The 17,482-nt window shown below is 46.3% G+C and overlaps 1 protein-coding gene across 1 annotated transcript in view; it reads right to left on the bottom strand.

The window, feature by feature from the left end:
• The window catches only part of LOC147700347 (NACHT, LRR and PYD domains-containing protein 3-like), a 484,040-nt gene that overhangs the window by 157,305 nt on the left and 309,253 nt on the right, over window positions 1-17,482 (bottom strand). The window contains exons 7-9 of the mRNA XM_086936309.1: window positions 16,399-16,619; window positions 14,187-14,452; window positions 1,249-1,368 (exon numbers count right to left, since the gene is read on the bottom strand). Of these exons, the coding sequence (XP_086792435.1) occupies window positions 1,249-1,368; window positions 14,187-14,452; window positions 16,399-16,619 (607 nt within the window). The remainder of the gene's footprint in view (window positions 1-1,248; window positions 1,369-14,186; window positions 14,453-16,398; window positions 16,620-17,482) is intronic.

Here is a 17,482-nt window from a genome sequence, read left to right as displayed (position 1 = left end):
CAGCCATAGGTCTATCTTGGGGATGTGGTTCAGGGGGAGATGAGCAGGAATTCTGTCTTGAAAGTGTTAAGCAGGAGATGGTTCTCTGTTAACCAGTTTTGAGTAGATGTTAGAGTAATGTTGAGGGAGATGATGTTATCCAAGGAAGAGATTCTCAAATAGAGTTGCGTATCGTCCACATACATGTGGAAGAGAATGTTCATAGAGTTTAATGAGTTAGCGAGAGGTTCCAGGAAAAGGTTGAATAGGATGGGAGATAAGGCGGACCCTTGAGGGACCCCCATGAGTACAGGGGAGGGATGGGAGAGGGAGTGGTTTGCCTTGACTCTTCGTGATCTGTACTGAAGGAAAGAAGAGAACCATTGGAGCACCTGATCAGCAAAACCTATTTTATTTTGCAGGATGGATAGAAGGTTGTCATGGTTAACTGTATCGAAAGCGGATGAACGGTCAAGGAGAATCAGGAGGCAAGATTAGTTTTTGTCAAGCATTTTTAAAATGTCATCCATAACGTGTGTGAGAGCCGTTTCAGTGCTGTGTCCCTTCCTGAAACCCGATTGATGTTGGTCTAGAAGTTGATAGTTCTCTATGTGATCGCAAAGCTGAGACTGAACTCATTTTTCTAGGAGTTTTGCTAGGGTTGGAATGTTGGAAATGGGGCGGAAATTATGGAGATCAGATTTGTCAGCAATAGGTTTTTTTAAGATTGGTGAAACCTGAGCTGCTTTTAGGCAACTAGTGAGAACCTGCCTTGTGAAAGAGAAGCATTTACTATCCTCGTCCAGGTGGGAATGAGTGCATGCTTGATTTCCTTGAATATAGCCGTGGGCAACGGGTACTAAGAAGCCCTAGCAGACAATCAGTTTCTTTATGAATTGAAGGATGGATGGTGCTGTTCTGATCTCAGAGGGTATGTGTTTCAAAAATGGTTTATTTCTTGTTTTCAGCTTCATGTTGTACTTAGACTCTCATCTGGCGATGTCAGATCACCTAATTTGGGGTTGATCTTCAGATAATGTTAGTTTGTTAGCTAGGTAAACAGAGGTCTTGTCGTAGATGATCCTGTAAGTAATTCCTGCTCCCACAGGTGAACTTTGGGGGCTCATGAGCACTGTTTCTCCTAGACAGAGATAATTACTGGTCAGTTGGGCTTCAAGGGGCTCAGATGATGCGACTTCTGGGACTTCCGACCAATAAGTGAAAGCACAAAGTCATTAATGACAGGACCTTTGGTTATTACACACTCACCTCAGGATTAATCGTTGTGTCTGGCTCACTATTCACACCATACCAACTTCCAAATTGCAGAGCCCTGGTCTGGGAAGGCTTTTCAATCTTCAGTCTGCATTTTGTCAATCTACCTATTTCCTAAAACAATTAACAGAATGTTTACGTGCATAATAAATGTAATATAACGGATTACCTCACTTTTATCTATTTATTGAGCACCTGAAAAGGACATTCTACACAGACATTAAATATAGGAGTGATAGGTAATATACAGTACGAAGGTTTTAACAGCATTATTCAGTTGTGACCAGTAAGTGGTGGCTTAATTCTCAACGTCCAACTTTAAATAGGGGGTCGGTGGACGGGTAATGTCCTCTTTCTGGTTTTGTTGACATAACAAGTTACTTACCTTCAGTACTACTCTTTCAGGTGGATCCTCTTTCTAACCGCTGATTTCTCACTCGTAAATATTCTCCAGACATCAGACTGGATCTGGAAAATTCAGCAGTAACCCTGAATGCTGGTGGCATTGTGCAGCTCCAGGTGAAATGCAGAGGTGCATATAAGTGCAACCAATGCAAGCTGACATTGGTTGCTTTCTAGGCTGTCTGCACTTGCAGATGCAGAGCCTAACTGCAGACTGGCTTTGACTTGTGGGCAGATGTCTGGACTTTGGATATTTTTTAGATCAAAAATAGTCTAGTTCACAGAGCAGGGAGGATGGGAGGGTAAAAGAGAAATATCTGTGCCGATACTGTATCCAACATAAAGAGCATACCTTAGGTAAGTAACTTGTTGTGATGGATAGTTCTAATCACAGATTCCTCACCTTTTTTATAGATATCCCAGCAGTACGTGCAGGTGGTAGGTCTGTGAACTGTCTCAGACCAAAAAGCGCTACAGGTTCGAGTGGGCACAGGGACTGACGATCAAGACACTAGTGCGTCAAGAAAGTATGGATTGACTCCCACATAGCAGCCTGGCAAATCTCCAGAGCAGGTACTACATGTGCCAAAGCAGTGATAGCAGACTTAATTCTGGTGGAATGAGCCTGCAAGCCTTCTGGTGGCTGCTTCTTAGCCAGTGATAGCACATTTTGATGCAGAGAACAATCCTCAAGAGAAGGCACTCTTCTACACTGTCTTGCCCTTCTTTGCTCCAGCGAAATCAATAAGGAGCATCGTCCTCGCAATGATCTTTGGTACCATCAATGTAAAAGCTCAGGGCTCTTTTAGGACTCAGGCAATGGATTCTTTCTTACCCATTCGAGGGATGAGGTGCAGTGAAGGATGCGACGATGGTGATGCTTTTCCCGACATGACCACTTTCAGATGAAAAGAATCTTGTGTCCATAACTCCAGAAAGTCCAGAAAGAGTGTCATATATGGTGGCTTTAGAAAGAGCTTCTAGCTCACTTAAACGCTATGCCAATGTTATGGTGATGAGGAAAACAGTCATAAGAGTGAAAAGCAGCAATGGACAGCTGTGCAGATGTTAAGAATGAACACACATTAGTAATGTGAGGGCTATGTTCAGGTCCCAGACAGGCATAATGAAAGGTGGAGGCGAGAACAAATGCTCCAAACCTTTCACAAAAGACATTGCAACAAGTGATTTAACTAAGGCGGGCTTATGTCATAATTGCAAAAACACTGAAAGAGCTGACAAATAGCTTTTAACTGTGCCTAAAGCTAGACCCTGCTGGGCTAGAGACAAAACAAAAAGTAATCCTTCAATTGGGTTGGCTGACCACCACACCAACCAACAAACGTATCCCAATGGCAGGGGTATACGGATTTCAGTGAGGGATGCCTGACAAGATGACGTCAAAGACCTTGAGAGGAAGGTTCAAAGCAGTCAACTCTTGTCTCTCAATCTCCAGACAAGGAGATGAAGATTTTGCAGCCTGGGTGAAGGACTCTGCCCTACTGCTGCAACAGAAAATATTCCCAAAGTTACAGCCTCAATCAAGGAAAGGTGCTAATGCCCAAGAGTTACAGGCACCCACATTCCTTGCCCAGTCCGGTGGTACTAGGTTGATTTGCGCCCATTCGTTCCAGGTCTTCTTAAAAAATCGGAGCAGGAGAGGTAGCGGCAGAAAGGCACACAGAAGTCCTGAGATCCACTCTAGGCAGAATGCGTCTCTGAGCGACAGAGGTCTTGGGAACACCAGCACACAAAAATGCTGACAAGGCACATTCTCAGGGGTGGCAAAAAGTATCTCCCCATTAGCAATAGATACCCTGAACACCTCTAGTTTTAGCTACCATTCACAATCCTCTAGGTGGCGTGGCTGAGTTTGTCTGCCTAGAATTTAAGGAATCTTCCAGGTGGTGCATCACCAGGAAAATCTTCTGGTGATTTGATCACTTCCAGAGGCATAGCGCCTCCTGATCCAGGATTTACGACCCCACCTTGCCTTGCTTGTTGCACTACCACATGAGTGAATGAATGAATGAAATGAAATGAAATGAAATTTGATTTGTAGAGCGCATGGCTTCCCGAAAGCATCCCAGCGCTTGCTTAGGGAACCCGTCCTGGTATTCCCCTGCGAGATAACCCATTACTGGGTATCCCCAAGGTGAAAGCCAGGCATCCCGCTGCGAGGGGCTGTTGTGGAGATTAAGCAAGCTATTGCCCAGAGTTACAGAGTGGGACTCCATGATTGGAATAGGCACCGAGGCGAGAATTGTCAGGACCGGGGAAATTTGGGCCCAAGACCCGCCGAGGCGGGGAATTGAACCCTGGTCCGGGCCAGACCTCTGCATCAGGGCCTGCCGCTCCAACCACTTGAGCCACACTTCTCCACCATAGCGATTGTGTTGTCTAGGAGCACTTGTACCTTCCCCCATTTGATGGACAACAGGAAAATTCTAAACACCAATCCGTTGGCACACAACTTTCGAAATCTGGACTTGTTCAGACAAATCCCATGGTCCTGTGTGTACTGGGACTTCTGATCCAACTGCAGAGCCAGCACATGCCATCTGGCATGCTTCACCAGCAGCATGCAGGAGGTCAGCAGTCCCAGCAGTCTCATAGTCAGCCTTATTGAGATCCAGGGCAGAGGTTGAAACATCGGGATCATAGCCTGAATGTCCTGGACTCTCTACTAAGAGGGCAAGGCACAAAACTGTATGGTTTTCATAATAGCACCGATGAACGGGAGGGCCTGTGAAGGAGTCAGGTGTGGCTCTGGCCGATTGATAATGAGCCTCAACGATGTTAGGAGGTCGCCACACTGCCTGTGATGAGTCTCCCTTTAGCAGCCAGTCGTCGAGGTAGGGGAAGACTGGGACCCTGATCTCTAAAGACGCTCAACAACCCCTGGCATCACATTTGTGAACAGTAGATGAGCACTGGTGAGACCAAAAGAGAGCACTATGGAATGAAAATGCTCCTGCCCTTCTGTGTGCTGCAGATAGTGCCTCTGGGCCTGAAGGAGGTTAATAATGTGCAAATAAGGTTCACGCTACCATCCAATCTCCAAGTTCGAGGCCAAGACCTGGGCCAGGGTCTAGAATGGGGCGGAGGTCTCTGTCATTCTTTGGAAGCAGAAAACAATGGAGCGACAGCCAGATCCTACTGCTGATGTCAGGAACATCTATATAGCCTCTTTGGCCAGAAGGGCCTGCACTTTAAGCTGTAAAATTGACAGATGGTCCTCCATCAGCTGACTTAATGGTGATGGAAGGTGTGGCTGAGTAGAAACAAATGGTAGGGCATAGCCCTGATGAACAAGCTGCAGGACCACATGTTAAAAGTGTTTTCTTACATCCCGAGTGAAAATGTCAGAGCCAGCCTCTGGCAGGTTGGCTGTATAACTGGAAGGTGACACTAAAGTATTTTACAGCAGTTGGAGGGGCAGGGGACATGGATGAAAGCTGCCCATGCTGTCCTTAGTGTCTTTGTGAACCTTGGCCTTGGCCATGAAATGGCTGAGAAGCGTGCTGGACTGGATACATTGGCTGGTACTGATGGTATTGTTAGCAGTGGCACAGCCAGGCTTAAACAGTGAGCTGTTGCACTGCCATCTTTAAATTGTTCAAGGTCCAAGTCTGCTTTTCTTTTCGATCAGGTGGGAGCCACGAAAGGGTATGTCCATAAGAGAGGATTGAACATCTACTGAGAAGCCTGTGAGCTTGTAGACATCATCCAGGTGTGCCGCCTGGGTGCCACACTCATGCCTATCACCCAAACTAGGTAGGCTGTAGTGGCCAGCTAACACCTGATCACAAATTCTCTTGCATTGCTGTCATCTTGGATGGCATGTGTGAGAGATGATCGTAGGCCTTTGGGTACAGCAGGCAAAACCTGGGCAACTGAACACCAAGATGCATGAGAGTATTGACCAAGCAGGCAACTGGCATTGAACAAGAGCAGGGCAGGGCTGGTGGATGAGAACCTGTGCTTGGCAAAGGTTTCAAAGGGCTTAGACTCGCAGTGTGGTGGATTGATAGGTAAAACATTCAGATCCACTCTGCTGGTGGATGCCAGGCTCTCAGGTGTTGGGTGATGTGTCAAAAAGGCTAGGTCACCGGGAACAGGGCAATGCCACCGAGCTATAGCTAGTTCACTGTAGGCCCAGAGCATGGTTTTACCATGCCCCTAGTAAGATATATGTTATGGCCTAATTGAAGGGCAGAAGAGGTTCTGTGTGTGTATTCCTGGTTGCAGGACCTCAGTTACCAGATTTGTTCTTTCCTCCATGATTGGTAATTGGAGGTCAAGTCCCTCAGCCGCCCCTGCATCCCCACTGCGAAGGAAGCACTACCCTCCATGGCAAGATCGGGTGTGGGGGAGATCCGCCCAGTGTTTGGAGAAGTGTCCATACCACTGGCCTCTTAAATTTCCTGGTACCAATTACCTTCAACCTATTGAGGTACCTGTTCATCCCCATCATTATATTGCTCGTTGTTCAAATTCGTCTGAAAAGGTTGTGGATAACTTGAACCTTTCCTTGAGGCATGAATAATGTGTTAGAATCGGACAAGTTCCCAGAAGGATGCTGCCAGGTCAGATTGGTGCGTGGCCTTGGTCGAGGTCTGCTTGGAGTGAAAAAGCACTATTGGCTGTGTGTTTTCCTCTGGCGTTGATGGTGTTGGCCATTACATCTGCGCTCATAGGTCTGGTACAGTCGGCACCATGGCAAGTTCAGCGGGTTGACCTGCCAGTGGGATTCCTGTTACAGTTCCTCGAAGTATGCTGGGTTCTGAGAATGTGCCAGAGGGAGCCAGTATGATGCCAAAAAGATGCTGCATGGCTTTGTAAAATCCCTCCAGCTGCTGCGGCATCGCCAATGAACTCAGAAATTTGGATTGCCTCGGCATGAGACTAGGAATCGGCTCCAAGTTCAGGAGCAAGACTGAAATGCAAGTTTATGCCCTCAAATTGTGGAGAAGTGTGGCTCACTGATTAGAAGCAGCAGACCCTGAAGCAGAGATCAGGCCCGGGACAAGGGTTCAATTCCCGACGAGGCAGGGGCTGGGGCTCAATGTCTGCGGACTCGATAATTCTAGCCTCGGCGCCTACTCTAATCATGGGTCCCACGCTGCAACTCTGGGCAATAGCTTGCTTAATCTCCACAACGGCCCCAACAACACTGGGATGCCTGGCTCCACCTTGGGGGTGCCCAGGAGGGACATCTCACAGGGAGAGCCAGGCAGGGTTCCACAGCGTTATACAGCGCCGGGACGCCCCGTTGCTGGGGCAGCTGTCCGCTTTACAAGTATACTACATTTGCTACTACATTTACAAACTTTCTCTGGAGTCTGAGAGTGGTGGAAGGGGTCTAGTCTTTCTTGGACTTTTTAAGCTACTTTTTCAGTAAAACCTGAGGACGTTGCCGGCAATGTAGATCTGCCCCGGGAACGACTTTAGGAGCAGGAACAGGACCTTCCTTTTAAACTTGACTGGTCATGGTGTTGAGTCCTTCTGTGTTTGGCGACATGAAACGTTGCATCACGGTCCTGTATGGCCTTCGGGTTTGTCTGGCCTGTTTGACCTTGGACTCGTGTCATGACCCCAAGCACTAACGGCACACCTGAAGGGATCTATCGCAGACATTTGTTTGCAACAGTCCCTACAAGGTTTGAACACTTCAATTTTAGGGGGTGACATTTCACCTTACATACAGTTATAAGTTTTGTAATTTTTGTAGAGAGTTGTCTAGTCATAGATAAAGGGTTAGACGTATGTGTACATGGGTGGCGCTAATAGACCATTCTGCACATCACCTCTGGAGCTGAACAACTTCAGTGTGGGCCGCACTATGCCAGCTACCAGCATGCAGATGCACTGCTTAAAAGTTTACAGAGCTAGTGTGACACCTGGAGAGTATTCAAAAGGTGAGGGATCAGCAGTTATACTTATCAATAAGAATAAACTTTACACACCCCTTTCATGGGATCAATACACAATCATTGTGGAGCAACACCCATTCAAACAAGATGACAACAGTGTACATGGGTTCACCCAAGGATGTAGCTTCTCATGCTTCTTCCAAGGGTGACTAAAGATCTACAATGGGAGGCAACAAGCATGACTGAACTAAGAGCTCATAGATAGCAAACTATTTGCTCACTTTATATATGTGCAGTTTACGGTGCAAACGCCATAGTATTCAAATTACCAAGGTAGCTGATTGAAGCACTAAAAACAAAAGATAATAGGGCTCTACTCCTCAAACAGTATTTGTAAAGGGGCAGTCTGTTCCTTAACAGTAGCAAAAGCTAAGAGAGTTCGATCTACAGTTTGTGCTTCCTTCTCTAGAACCAGAAATTGATTCCATCTCAAATAAAACATACAAAAAATGTGCTTCTATACATTGCAGAACGTAAGAGTCAAGTAAGTATGGCCAGAACAAAGATTGTGCTTTATATATACGTATGTAAGTGGTATTTGTACATCGCAAACCTAGTTGAAGAGCAGCAGAGTGCTGTACAGTAAAGGGCAAGCAAAGTCAACAAGTGAATGGAGAGGTAGCTGGGTTTTATGTGTTTTAGTGGTTGTTACTTAATCGTGATATAGCATTCTTTCAATAGGTGAATATACAGCTCTTTAGGTCTCGTCTCCGCTAGCGCATGCACTAACGCGAAGCGAGAGCTTATGTAGGCACCTCAGAAATGCTCTGAAAAAGCTGATCACACACAGTGCATGTGCAACGGGCGCGCGCTCGCCGTTTGGCAGCCTGCGGCCACTGACAACAGGAAAGCGATTTGATCTATATCACTCCCCTCTCCCACTCCCTCCTCCCACTTTCTCCAGCTAAGCCTCACTGAGTGATTGCATCTCAGCCACAGACGTAAGTGGATCAAACAGCGCCACAAGTAGAGGTTACAGCAGTTTTCGATAGAGAGGTTAATTTAATATTTACAAATATGTTCCATGCACCACTGAAACAGTACTCACTCCAAATATGCAAATCTCTACATTTAATCGTTTGTATTGTCTACATAGAAGTTGGTAACAGGGCAGTACATTCTTTTCTGCTTTTCCCTGTTTCCACCACATACTCCACTCCTTTGTGTCTCCTTTCTGGCCTCTTTCCTACTTAACTTTTCATCCTTTCTCCTTTAATACCATTTCCACCTTCTCACAACCCCGTCGAGCAGTGTTATCTTAACATTTGTGTTTCTCTGTCTTATGATGTCTACCCTGCCACCATTTATTTCGGACCCTCACACCCCTCACCCTCACAAACCCTCACCCTCACACACCCTTACACCCCCTCACCAGCCCACCCCCTCACATCCCCTCACCCTCACATTCCCTCCCCCTCCCCCTCCCCCATGCCCTCACCATCACCCACCCACACTCTCACACCCCCTTACACACCCTCACCCTCACACCCCCTCACCCAAACACCCCCTCTCACCCTCACACACCATCTCACTCACACTCTCACCCACCCTCACCCACTCTCTCACCCTCACACACCATCTCACCTTCACACACCCTTTCACCCTCACACACCCTCTCACCCTCACAAACCCTCTCATTCACACACCCCCTCACCCTCACACCCCCTCACCCTCACACACCCTCTCACACACCCTCACCCTCACACCCCCTCACCCTCACCCTCACACCCCCTCACCCTCACACCCCTCACACCCCCTCAACCTCACACACCCTCTCACCCACTCACATCCCCTCACCCTCACACCCTCACCCTCACACCCCCTCACCCTCACCCCCTCACCCTCACCCTTACTTCCCCACACCTCACACCCCCACACCTTCACACCCCCACACCCTCACACCCCCTTGCCCTCACACCCCCTCACTCACCTTCACACACCCTCACACCCCTCACCCTCACTCACACACCCTGACTCTCACACACCCTGACCCTCACACCCGGTCACACCCTCACACTCACACACACCCTCACACACCCTCTCACACAACCTCACACCCCCTCACCCTCACCCCCCTCACCCTCTCACACCCCCTCACCCTCACACCCCCTCACCCTTACACACCCTCACTTCCCTCACAAACCCTCTCACACACCCTGACACTCACACCCCCTCACCCTCACACCCCCTCACACTCACACACCCCCTCACACACCCTCTCACACACCCTCAACCCTCACCCCATCACCCTCACCCTCACATCCCCTCACCCTCACACCCTCACAACCCTCACCCTCACAACCCCACACCCTCACCCTCACACCCCCACACATTCACACCCCCATACCCTCACACACCCTCACACACCCTCACCCTCACCCACCCTCACTCACCCTCACCCTCACACACCCTCACACCCCTCACCCTCACAAACCCTCTCACCCTCACTCACTCACACACCCTGACCCTCACACCCTGACCTCACACCCTCACACTCACACATCCCCTAACAAACCCTCTCACACACCCTCAACCTCACACCCCTCACCCTCACACACCCTCACCCTCACCCTCACACACCCTCATACCCCCTCACCCTCACACCCCCTCACCCTCACCCCCCCTCACCCTCACACCCCTTCACCCTCACACCCCTCACCCTCACAACCCCACACCCTCACACCCCACACCCTCACAAACCCTCACACACCCTCATCCCCAGACACCCTCAACCTCATAACCCCACACCCTCACCCCCCTCACCCTCACACACCCTCACCCCCACACGCTCACTTCCCCTCACACCCCCTCACCCTTACACCCCCTCACCCTCACACACCCTCACCCTCACACCCCCAAACACCATCACACCATCACACCATCACATCCCCCTCACCCTCACACCCCTCACCCTCACACCCCTCACCCTCACACCCTCTCACCCTCACCCTCACACCCCCTCACCCTCACACCCCCTCACCCTCACACCTCCTCACCCTTACACCCCCTCACCCTCACACCCCCTCACCCTCACACCCCCTCACTCACCCTCACACCCTCACCCTCACACCCCCTCACCAACACAACCCTCTCACCCTCACACACCCTCATAGCATAGTATAACAAAACATAGCATAACAAAAATAGCAAAACACAACAAAGCATAGCATAACAAAACACACCAAAACCTAGCATACATAACAAAACATAGCATAGCAAAGCATAGCAAAACATAGCATAGCATAACACAACACAACAAAACATAGCATAGCATAACACAACACAAAATAGCATAGCATAACAAAACAAAGCTTAGGATAGCATAGCATAACAAAACATAGCATAACAAAGCATAGCTTAGCATAGCTTAACAAAACATAGTATAGAAAAACAAAGCATTGAATAATAAAACACAACAAAACATAGCATAGTATAACAAAACATAGCATAGCATAACAACGCATAGCATAGCAAAACACAACAAAGCATAGCAGAACAAAACACAACAAAACATAGCATAGCATAACAAAACAATGCATAGGATAGCAAAACTAAACATAGCATAGCATAACAAAACAAAGCATAGGATAGCAAAACAAAACATAGCATAGAATAACTTAGCATAACATAACAAAACATAGCATAACAAAACACAGCACATAGCATAACAAAACATAGCAAAACACAGCATAGCATAGCTTAACAAAACACAACAAAACATAGCATAGCAAAACAAAACATATAATAGCATAGCAAAACATAGCATAGCATACCAAACACAACAACACATAGCATAGCATACCAAACATACCAAAACATAGCATAGCATAGCATAACAAAACATAGCATAGCAAAGCAAAGCATAGCATAATAAAACACAACAAAACATAGCATAGCATAACAAAACATAGCATAGGATAACAAAGCATAGCATAGCAAAACATAGCATAGCATAACAAAACATAGCATAGCATAACGAAACACAGCATAGCATAGCGTAACAAATCAAAGCATAGGATAGCAAAACATAGCATAGCATAACAAAACAAACATAGGATAGCAAAACAAAACATAGCATAGCATACAGCATCACTCAGCATCACCACAGCATCACTCAGGGGCATCACAACATCACTATGCGCTACCACAGCATCACTGAACGCTACAGCATCACTCGTTCGCCACCACATCACTCAGCGCCACCACAGCATCAATCTGTGCAACCATTCAACAACAACTGGTTCAAATATGTTCTCTCAATGTTTCAAGCTTTATTACAAATGTAACAAAAAGATGTTAATATTTCACTTCTGCTCTTGGATTTTCGTCACAGTAAAATACACTGAACATAATCTTCACAAAAGTTATTTACAAAAGTTTAAGCTATTGCCATTATAAATTACAATAACTTTTATGTAAGTATTGATTATTGGCTTTGTAAATCACAAAGCTATTCATTTAGCTATTTTCTAAAACAAAACATAAATAAAACATTTGTCATTTACAATACCAATAGCTCAATCTTTCCTAATGCGAGCCCTATTGAATTGCACATGCTTGTTTTAAAAAGGAACAGGGTTGGGACTGTCATGGTGGCTACATGGATGTTCCAGTCTTTAGTCTTGGTGTACTTGAGGTCAAGTATTGCTCTACCCTTGGTGTAAATGGGAGTATAACTGTGGTGTACTTGAGGGTTTACCTGTGGTGCATTTAAGGGTCTTGATGTGGTGTTTATGGGGGTCTATCCAAAGTGTACTTGACGGTATAGCTGTGCTGTACTTCAGGGTCTATCCATATTGTACTTGAGGGTCCTTGCGTGGAACCAAATTTTACAACTTATGGTTCATAGTTAGGCAGACAATTTTCTGCCCCACAAATCAAGATTTGTTCAGATACTGCATGTATTTGGTGTGTGTGGAAGGTTATGAATTGGAATGAATGATATTGAGTGAGTGTAGTTTTGGTTAGTATTGGTGTGCTTTTATAGCCAAGGGGATATGTGTTATGAAATTGTAATTGAGTTTTTCTATAAAATAATGTATGTATCATAGATACAATGGATAAAAATATTGTATAAGAAAAGAATTGAAAAAGGAAAAAGAAATGAAATAAAAATGTACTGAAGAAATTATATGAATTAGTCCTGATGTTGCTGTGTTTGAATAATATGCAATATGAAATATACAAACAATGTTGGTAAATTAAAAAAGTAGATAGGTCGTGAGGGAATATTTCTAGTATTGTACTTGAGGGTCAAGCCATGGTGTATTTGAAGGTCTAATCATGTTGTACTAGAGGGTTACCCGTGATGCACTTGAGGGTCTGGCCGCGGCATAATTTTTTTTTTTCAAATTTATTTAAGATTTTATTGAAAAGAAAACAGAGTCAATAAATCAGTCACATATAAAATGACACAATAGAATCAAGATACAAAATGAGTAGAAGGATATATCAACATACAATTCGAGATAAGGGTCCAGCTCTGTCCATGGTAGCAGTGGCATACTTGAGTGTTTAACTGTGGTGTACTTGAGGTCTAATCATGAGGTACCAACCATTGTGTACTTCAGGGTCCAACCATGGTGTACTTGAGGGTCTAGCCATGGTGTACTTGAGGGTCTAACCATGATGTACTTGAGGGTCTAGCCATGGCATACTTGAGGGTGTAACTGTGGTGTACTTGAAGGTCTAATCGTGGGGTACCAACCATGGTGTACTTGAGGGTCTAGTCATGGTGTACCTCAGGGTCTAATCATGGCGTATTAGCCATGGCGTACTTGAAGGTCTACCTCTGGTGTACTTGAGGGTCTACCTCTGGTGTACTTGAGGGTCTAACCATGATGTACTTGAGGGTCTAGCCATTGTGTACTTGAGCGTTTAATCATGGCGTATTAGCCATGGTGTACTAGAGGGTCTAACCGTGGTGTCTTGGAAGTCTAGCAGTGGCGTACTTGAGGGTCTAGATGTGGTGTACTAGAGGGCTACCCATGGTGCACTTAAGGGTCTACCCATGGTGCACTTAAGGGTCTACCCATGGTGTACTTGAGGGTCTACCCATGGTGTACTTGAGGGTCTAGCCATGGTGCACTTGAGGGTCTGTATGTGGCGTATTTGAGGGTCTACTCGTGGTGTACTTGAGGGTCCACCTGTGATAGACTTGAGGGTCTACCAGTGGTGAACTTGAGGGTCTACCTATGGTGTACTCAAGGGTTAGCCTGTGGCGTACTTGAGGGTCTACCCGTGGCATAGTTGAGGGTCTACCCGTGGTGCACTTGAGGCTCTACCAGTGGCAAACTTGAGGATCTACCCATGGTGTACTTCAGGGTCTACTCATGGTGTACTCGAGGGCCCAGCTGTGGCATACTTGGGGGTCTAGCCATGGTGTACCTGAGAGCTATCCATGGTGTACTTGAAGTCTACAGGTACTGAACTTGCCAACAACGCCTGGACGACACATGGTCGCCTTGAGGTTAACCATTGGGTTTATCCTTGGTGTACTTTGGTCTACTCTTGGTCTACCATGGGGCCTCTAGTCCACATGGGATCTATTCTTGATCCTCTTGATGTCTACTCTTTGTATAATGGAGGTCTTACCTGTTTTATGAAGCGCCAGTTTGGAATCACATACAAGTGAAGAGTTATATCCGCAGCACTGAGAGCTTGATACAACAGCACACATGCACGAGCCGGAAATCGTTTCCGCAAAGGGTATGCGAATCTCATGACAACACCAATTGGAGAAAATGTAGGGTTCCTCAAGACAACGTGGAATGGCAGCACTTCACTTGGGTTTTGAAGAGTGAAGCTACCATCAGCATCAAAATGAGCAATTTGTAACAGAGAAGTGTCTACATCGCCATCTGAAAAGACATGATCGCCAGAGGTTACAATTTTTCATCCTGCATGCAAGCTCCCAGCAACTTTCCGAGGTTTTTGTAAACTTGTTGCTTTGCACTTGCAGATAGCAGATTACTAGAGGTACCATTTCACCAAGGTCTGCAGAGCATTCAGTCACATCACATCAACAAACATGACCCAAACCCAAGTTAATGCTAAAACAAAGATAAAAGTCAATGAGATCAAGAACCACCACATTGACAAAAGTACCATTTGGGCAAAAGCATCCAAATGACAAAGCATTGATCTCCACAACAGCCAAACAACCGCACCAGCAAGCCCATCATACCCACAATACATTGACCACGATATCAGTGAACTATGACATCGGCTTTACGGTTACCATTACACTGACGAAGTCTTCACATCGACTTTTGGAACAACTTAACCATTGAGATAGCTTGCCAAGGCCTCACTATGACTCTAGCATTGAGAGAGCTAGGACGTTCATAACAATAGTTATTCTGCCAAGTTCTGGGCATAGAGATTTCGATGTGATGATGTATGATCATTATTCACCTTTAATTTAGCGCACAGGTTATTACCTACTGTAATAAAATCTATTAAGATCCAGTCTCCCGAAGAAGCAAATCTAATCAAAACCATAGTCTCTGGTGGAAATGAGTGAATCCCGAGTATCCACTGAAAGGACAGATGTGGAAGAGAAAAGGAGACATGGAGCAGAAGTAAGTACAACAAGCAAATAAGTGAAAAAGGAAAAGTACAAGCTGGGAAGAGACAAAAGAGTGGTGCGAAAGAGGAGATGGATGGATATGGGATACAGAAAGAGCAAAGCAGAGGTGGGGAGGGATCTGTGGGTGTAGGGCAGAAAGAAGTGGAGAGAGAGAAAGTGAAAGAGATAGTGGGGGGAAGGAACTGATGGGTGGGTGAGGGACACAAAGAGTAACATTTAGAGAGAGGAGTTGAGAGAGAGACAGAGGTTGGAATGGCCTGCTGCAATTGTAACAGAAAGCGGTGGAGAGAGAGAGTGGGAGAGGAAGGGAAAGAGACAGAGAGGAAGAGTTAGAGAGGGAGAGGGAAAGGGAAAGGGAAAGGGAAAGGAGAGATAGAGAGAGAAACCGTGGTGGGGAATGACCTAAGGCGTGGGTGTGAGAAAGTATGAGAGAGAATGAAAGAGGTTAGAGAGAGGGGGCTGGTAGGACCTGACAGAAACGACTTGGGCAAAGACAAAGTAGGAGAGCAAAAACTAACTGGTGGAGTGGAGAGCCCTCAGTCAGTGAGAAGCTGCGATCTGCTCGAGTACTTCTGTTAAAGGAGAACAGAGGATGCAGGGATCGACACAGAGCACCTTCTGTCTACGACACCCAGACTGGGGTACCACAACCCCAAGTTCTCTAATACACTTACAAGTACATGCTGCCAGGGGCCCCTCTCATGAGAGTTTGACTTTAGCAGGCAGGGCTGGGACCACTACCTTCCCTACTGGGCTACAGAGAGTAAAGTATGAACCTCAAGCCCCAGCTGAGACCAAGCAAAAGCCTTGCCAAGGCCTGGGTGTGGAGGCCGACATTCAGCCCTGGGGAAGACCTGTGAACTCTGGGTGCTCAGGTGGGAACGAACAAATTCAGATCAATGTGGGGGCCTCTCAGAGAACTGCTAACACTGATCTTCTGAGCAGGGAAAGAAAGATACAGATTGCACCCCATTTTCTGAAAGATGGATGATAGTGACAGGGGAGGTGCACAGACACTCCAACTTGATGAAATGCAAAGTAAAATTATACATCTGAATATGTCATTACAAATGCAATGTAGTCTGGTGCTTTGCTGATATGTCACAGTTTGATCATCTGTGGATTAATATGACACAAGCACTGATAGATTGATAACTAAATGAGTGCGGAAATGCAGAGTAGGGAAGTCAGTGAGACAGGTTCTTTACACTGTACCTTGCAGAGAGATGAAGTGAGGGAGGTAGACTGCCTCCACAATGCCAGGATCCGCCGTAATGTCAAACAAGGGTCCAGCGATCACCAGATCCTGTGTCCAGGGTTCAGGGAGATGGTCGTCCCACGCCAGGAGCTCATACCTAACACTCCCAGAAGTTTCTACTTCAAAGCACAGGCTGGTGTAATCACATGGGAAGGCACCTGGTCCGTGAAATGTGCTCCTTTATGAAATGAAAAATGAACAAATCATTAGGAGTGAACCTCAGCCTTCCCTCCCATGCAGGTCTTTCAAAGTATTTCACAAATTTTCTCTGCGAGCATCTCCTGTACTCAGGACTCAACTAGGCAAGAACATGTTTGTAACAAACCAAAGATAAACAAAAATGTGAACAATCGACAACTATTGCAAGCAATAATCTGGATGAATATATGAATGAATCAGGGAGCCTCAAACAGACACATCATGGCTCTAAATAAGGAAGTATATTTATCACCATCAGAACACAGCACTCTTAGCTTTGATCATAAATCCATTCGGAAGAAGATCACTTGCCCAAAAAGTGTTAAGCTGTAAAAGCATTAAAAAATGTTTTTATATATGTTATGTTATGTTATTCGGAATTTGTCAAGCGCACGGGCACCCAGGGGTTTCATGGCGCTAATGTTGAGGAGAGATGACAAACAGTGACCTAACCGGACGCTTGCTTGAATAACCAGGTCTTCAGTGCACCCTTGAATTCCATGAGATTAGTGCATCTCCGGAGTGACAAGGGGAAAGAGTTCCAGACCTTTGGAGCCAAATGAGCGAATCGACAACCGCCAAGACGTTTCCTCTTGAAGGAGGGCAGGGTGAGGAGGGACAGGTGGGCGGAGCAGAGATTGCGGGTCGGCTCATGTTTGGTTAAAAGGTTATTAATAAACTTAGGGCTTTTTCCGTGGAGAGCCTTGAAGGCCAGACAGCCTACCTTGAATGTTACCCGTTGGGCTATGGGTAGCCAGTGATGGGAGGTCAGTAGTGGTTTCGCCAAACTCCTGCCGTTGCTTTTGAAGATTAGTCTGGCCGCCTGATTTTGCACGATTTGCA

This window comes from Lissotriton vulgaris, chromosome 8 (assembly GCF_964263255.1).
Source record: "Lissotriton vulgaris chromosome 8, aLisVul1.2, whole genome shotgun sequence".
In the NCBI taxonomy this organism is placed as follows: Eukaryota; Metazoa; Chordata; class Amphibia; order Caudata; family Salamandridae; genus Lissotriton; species Lissotriton vulgaris.
This window is presented reverse-complemented; position numbering and strand designations above follow the sequence as displayed.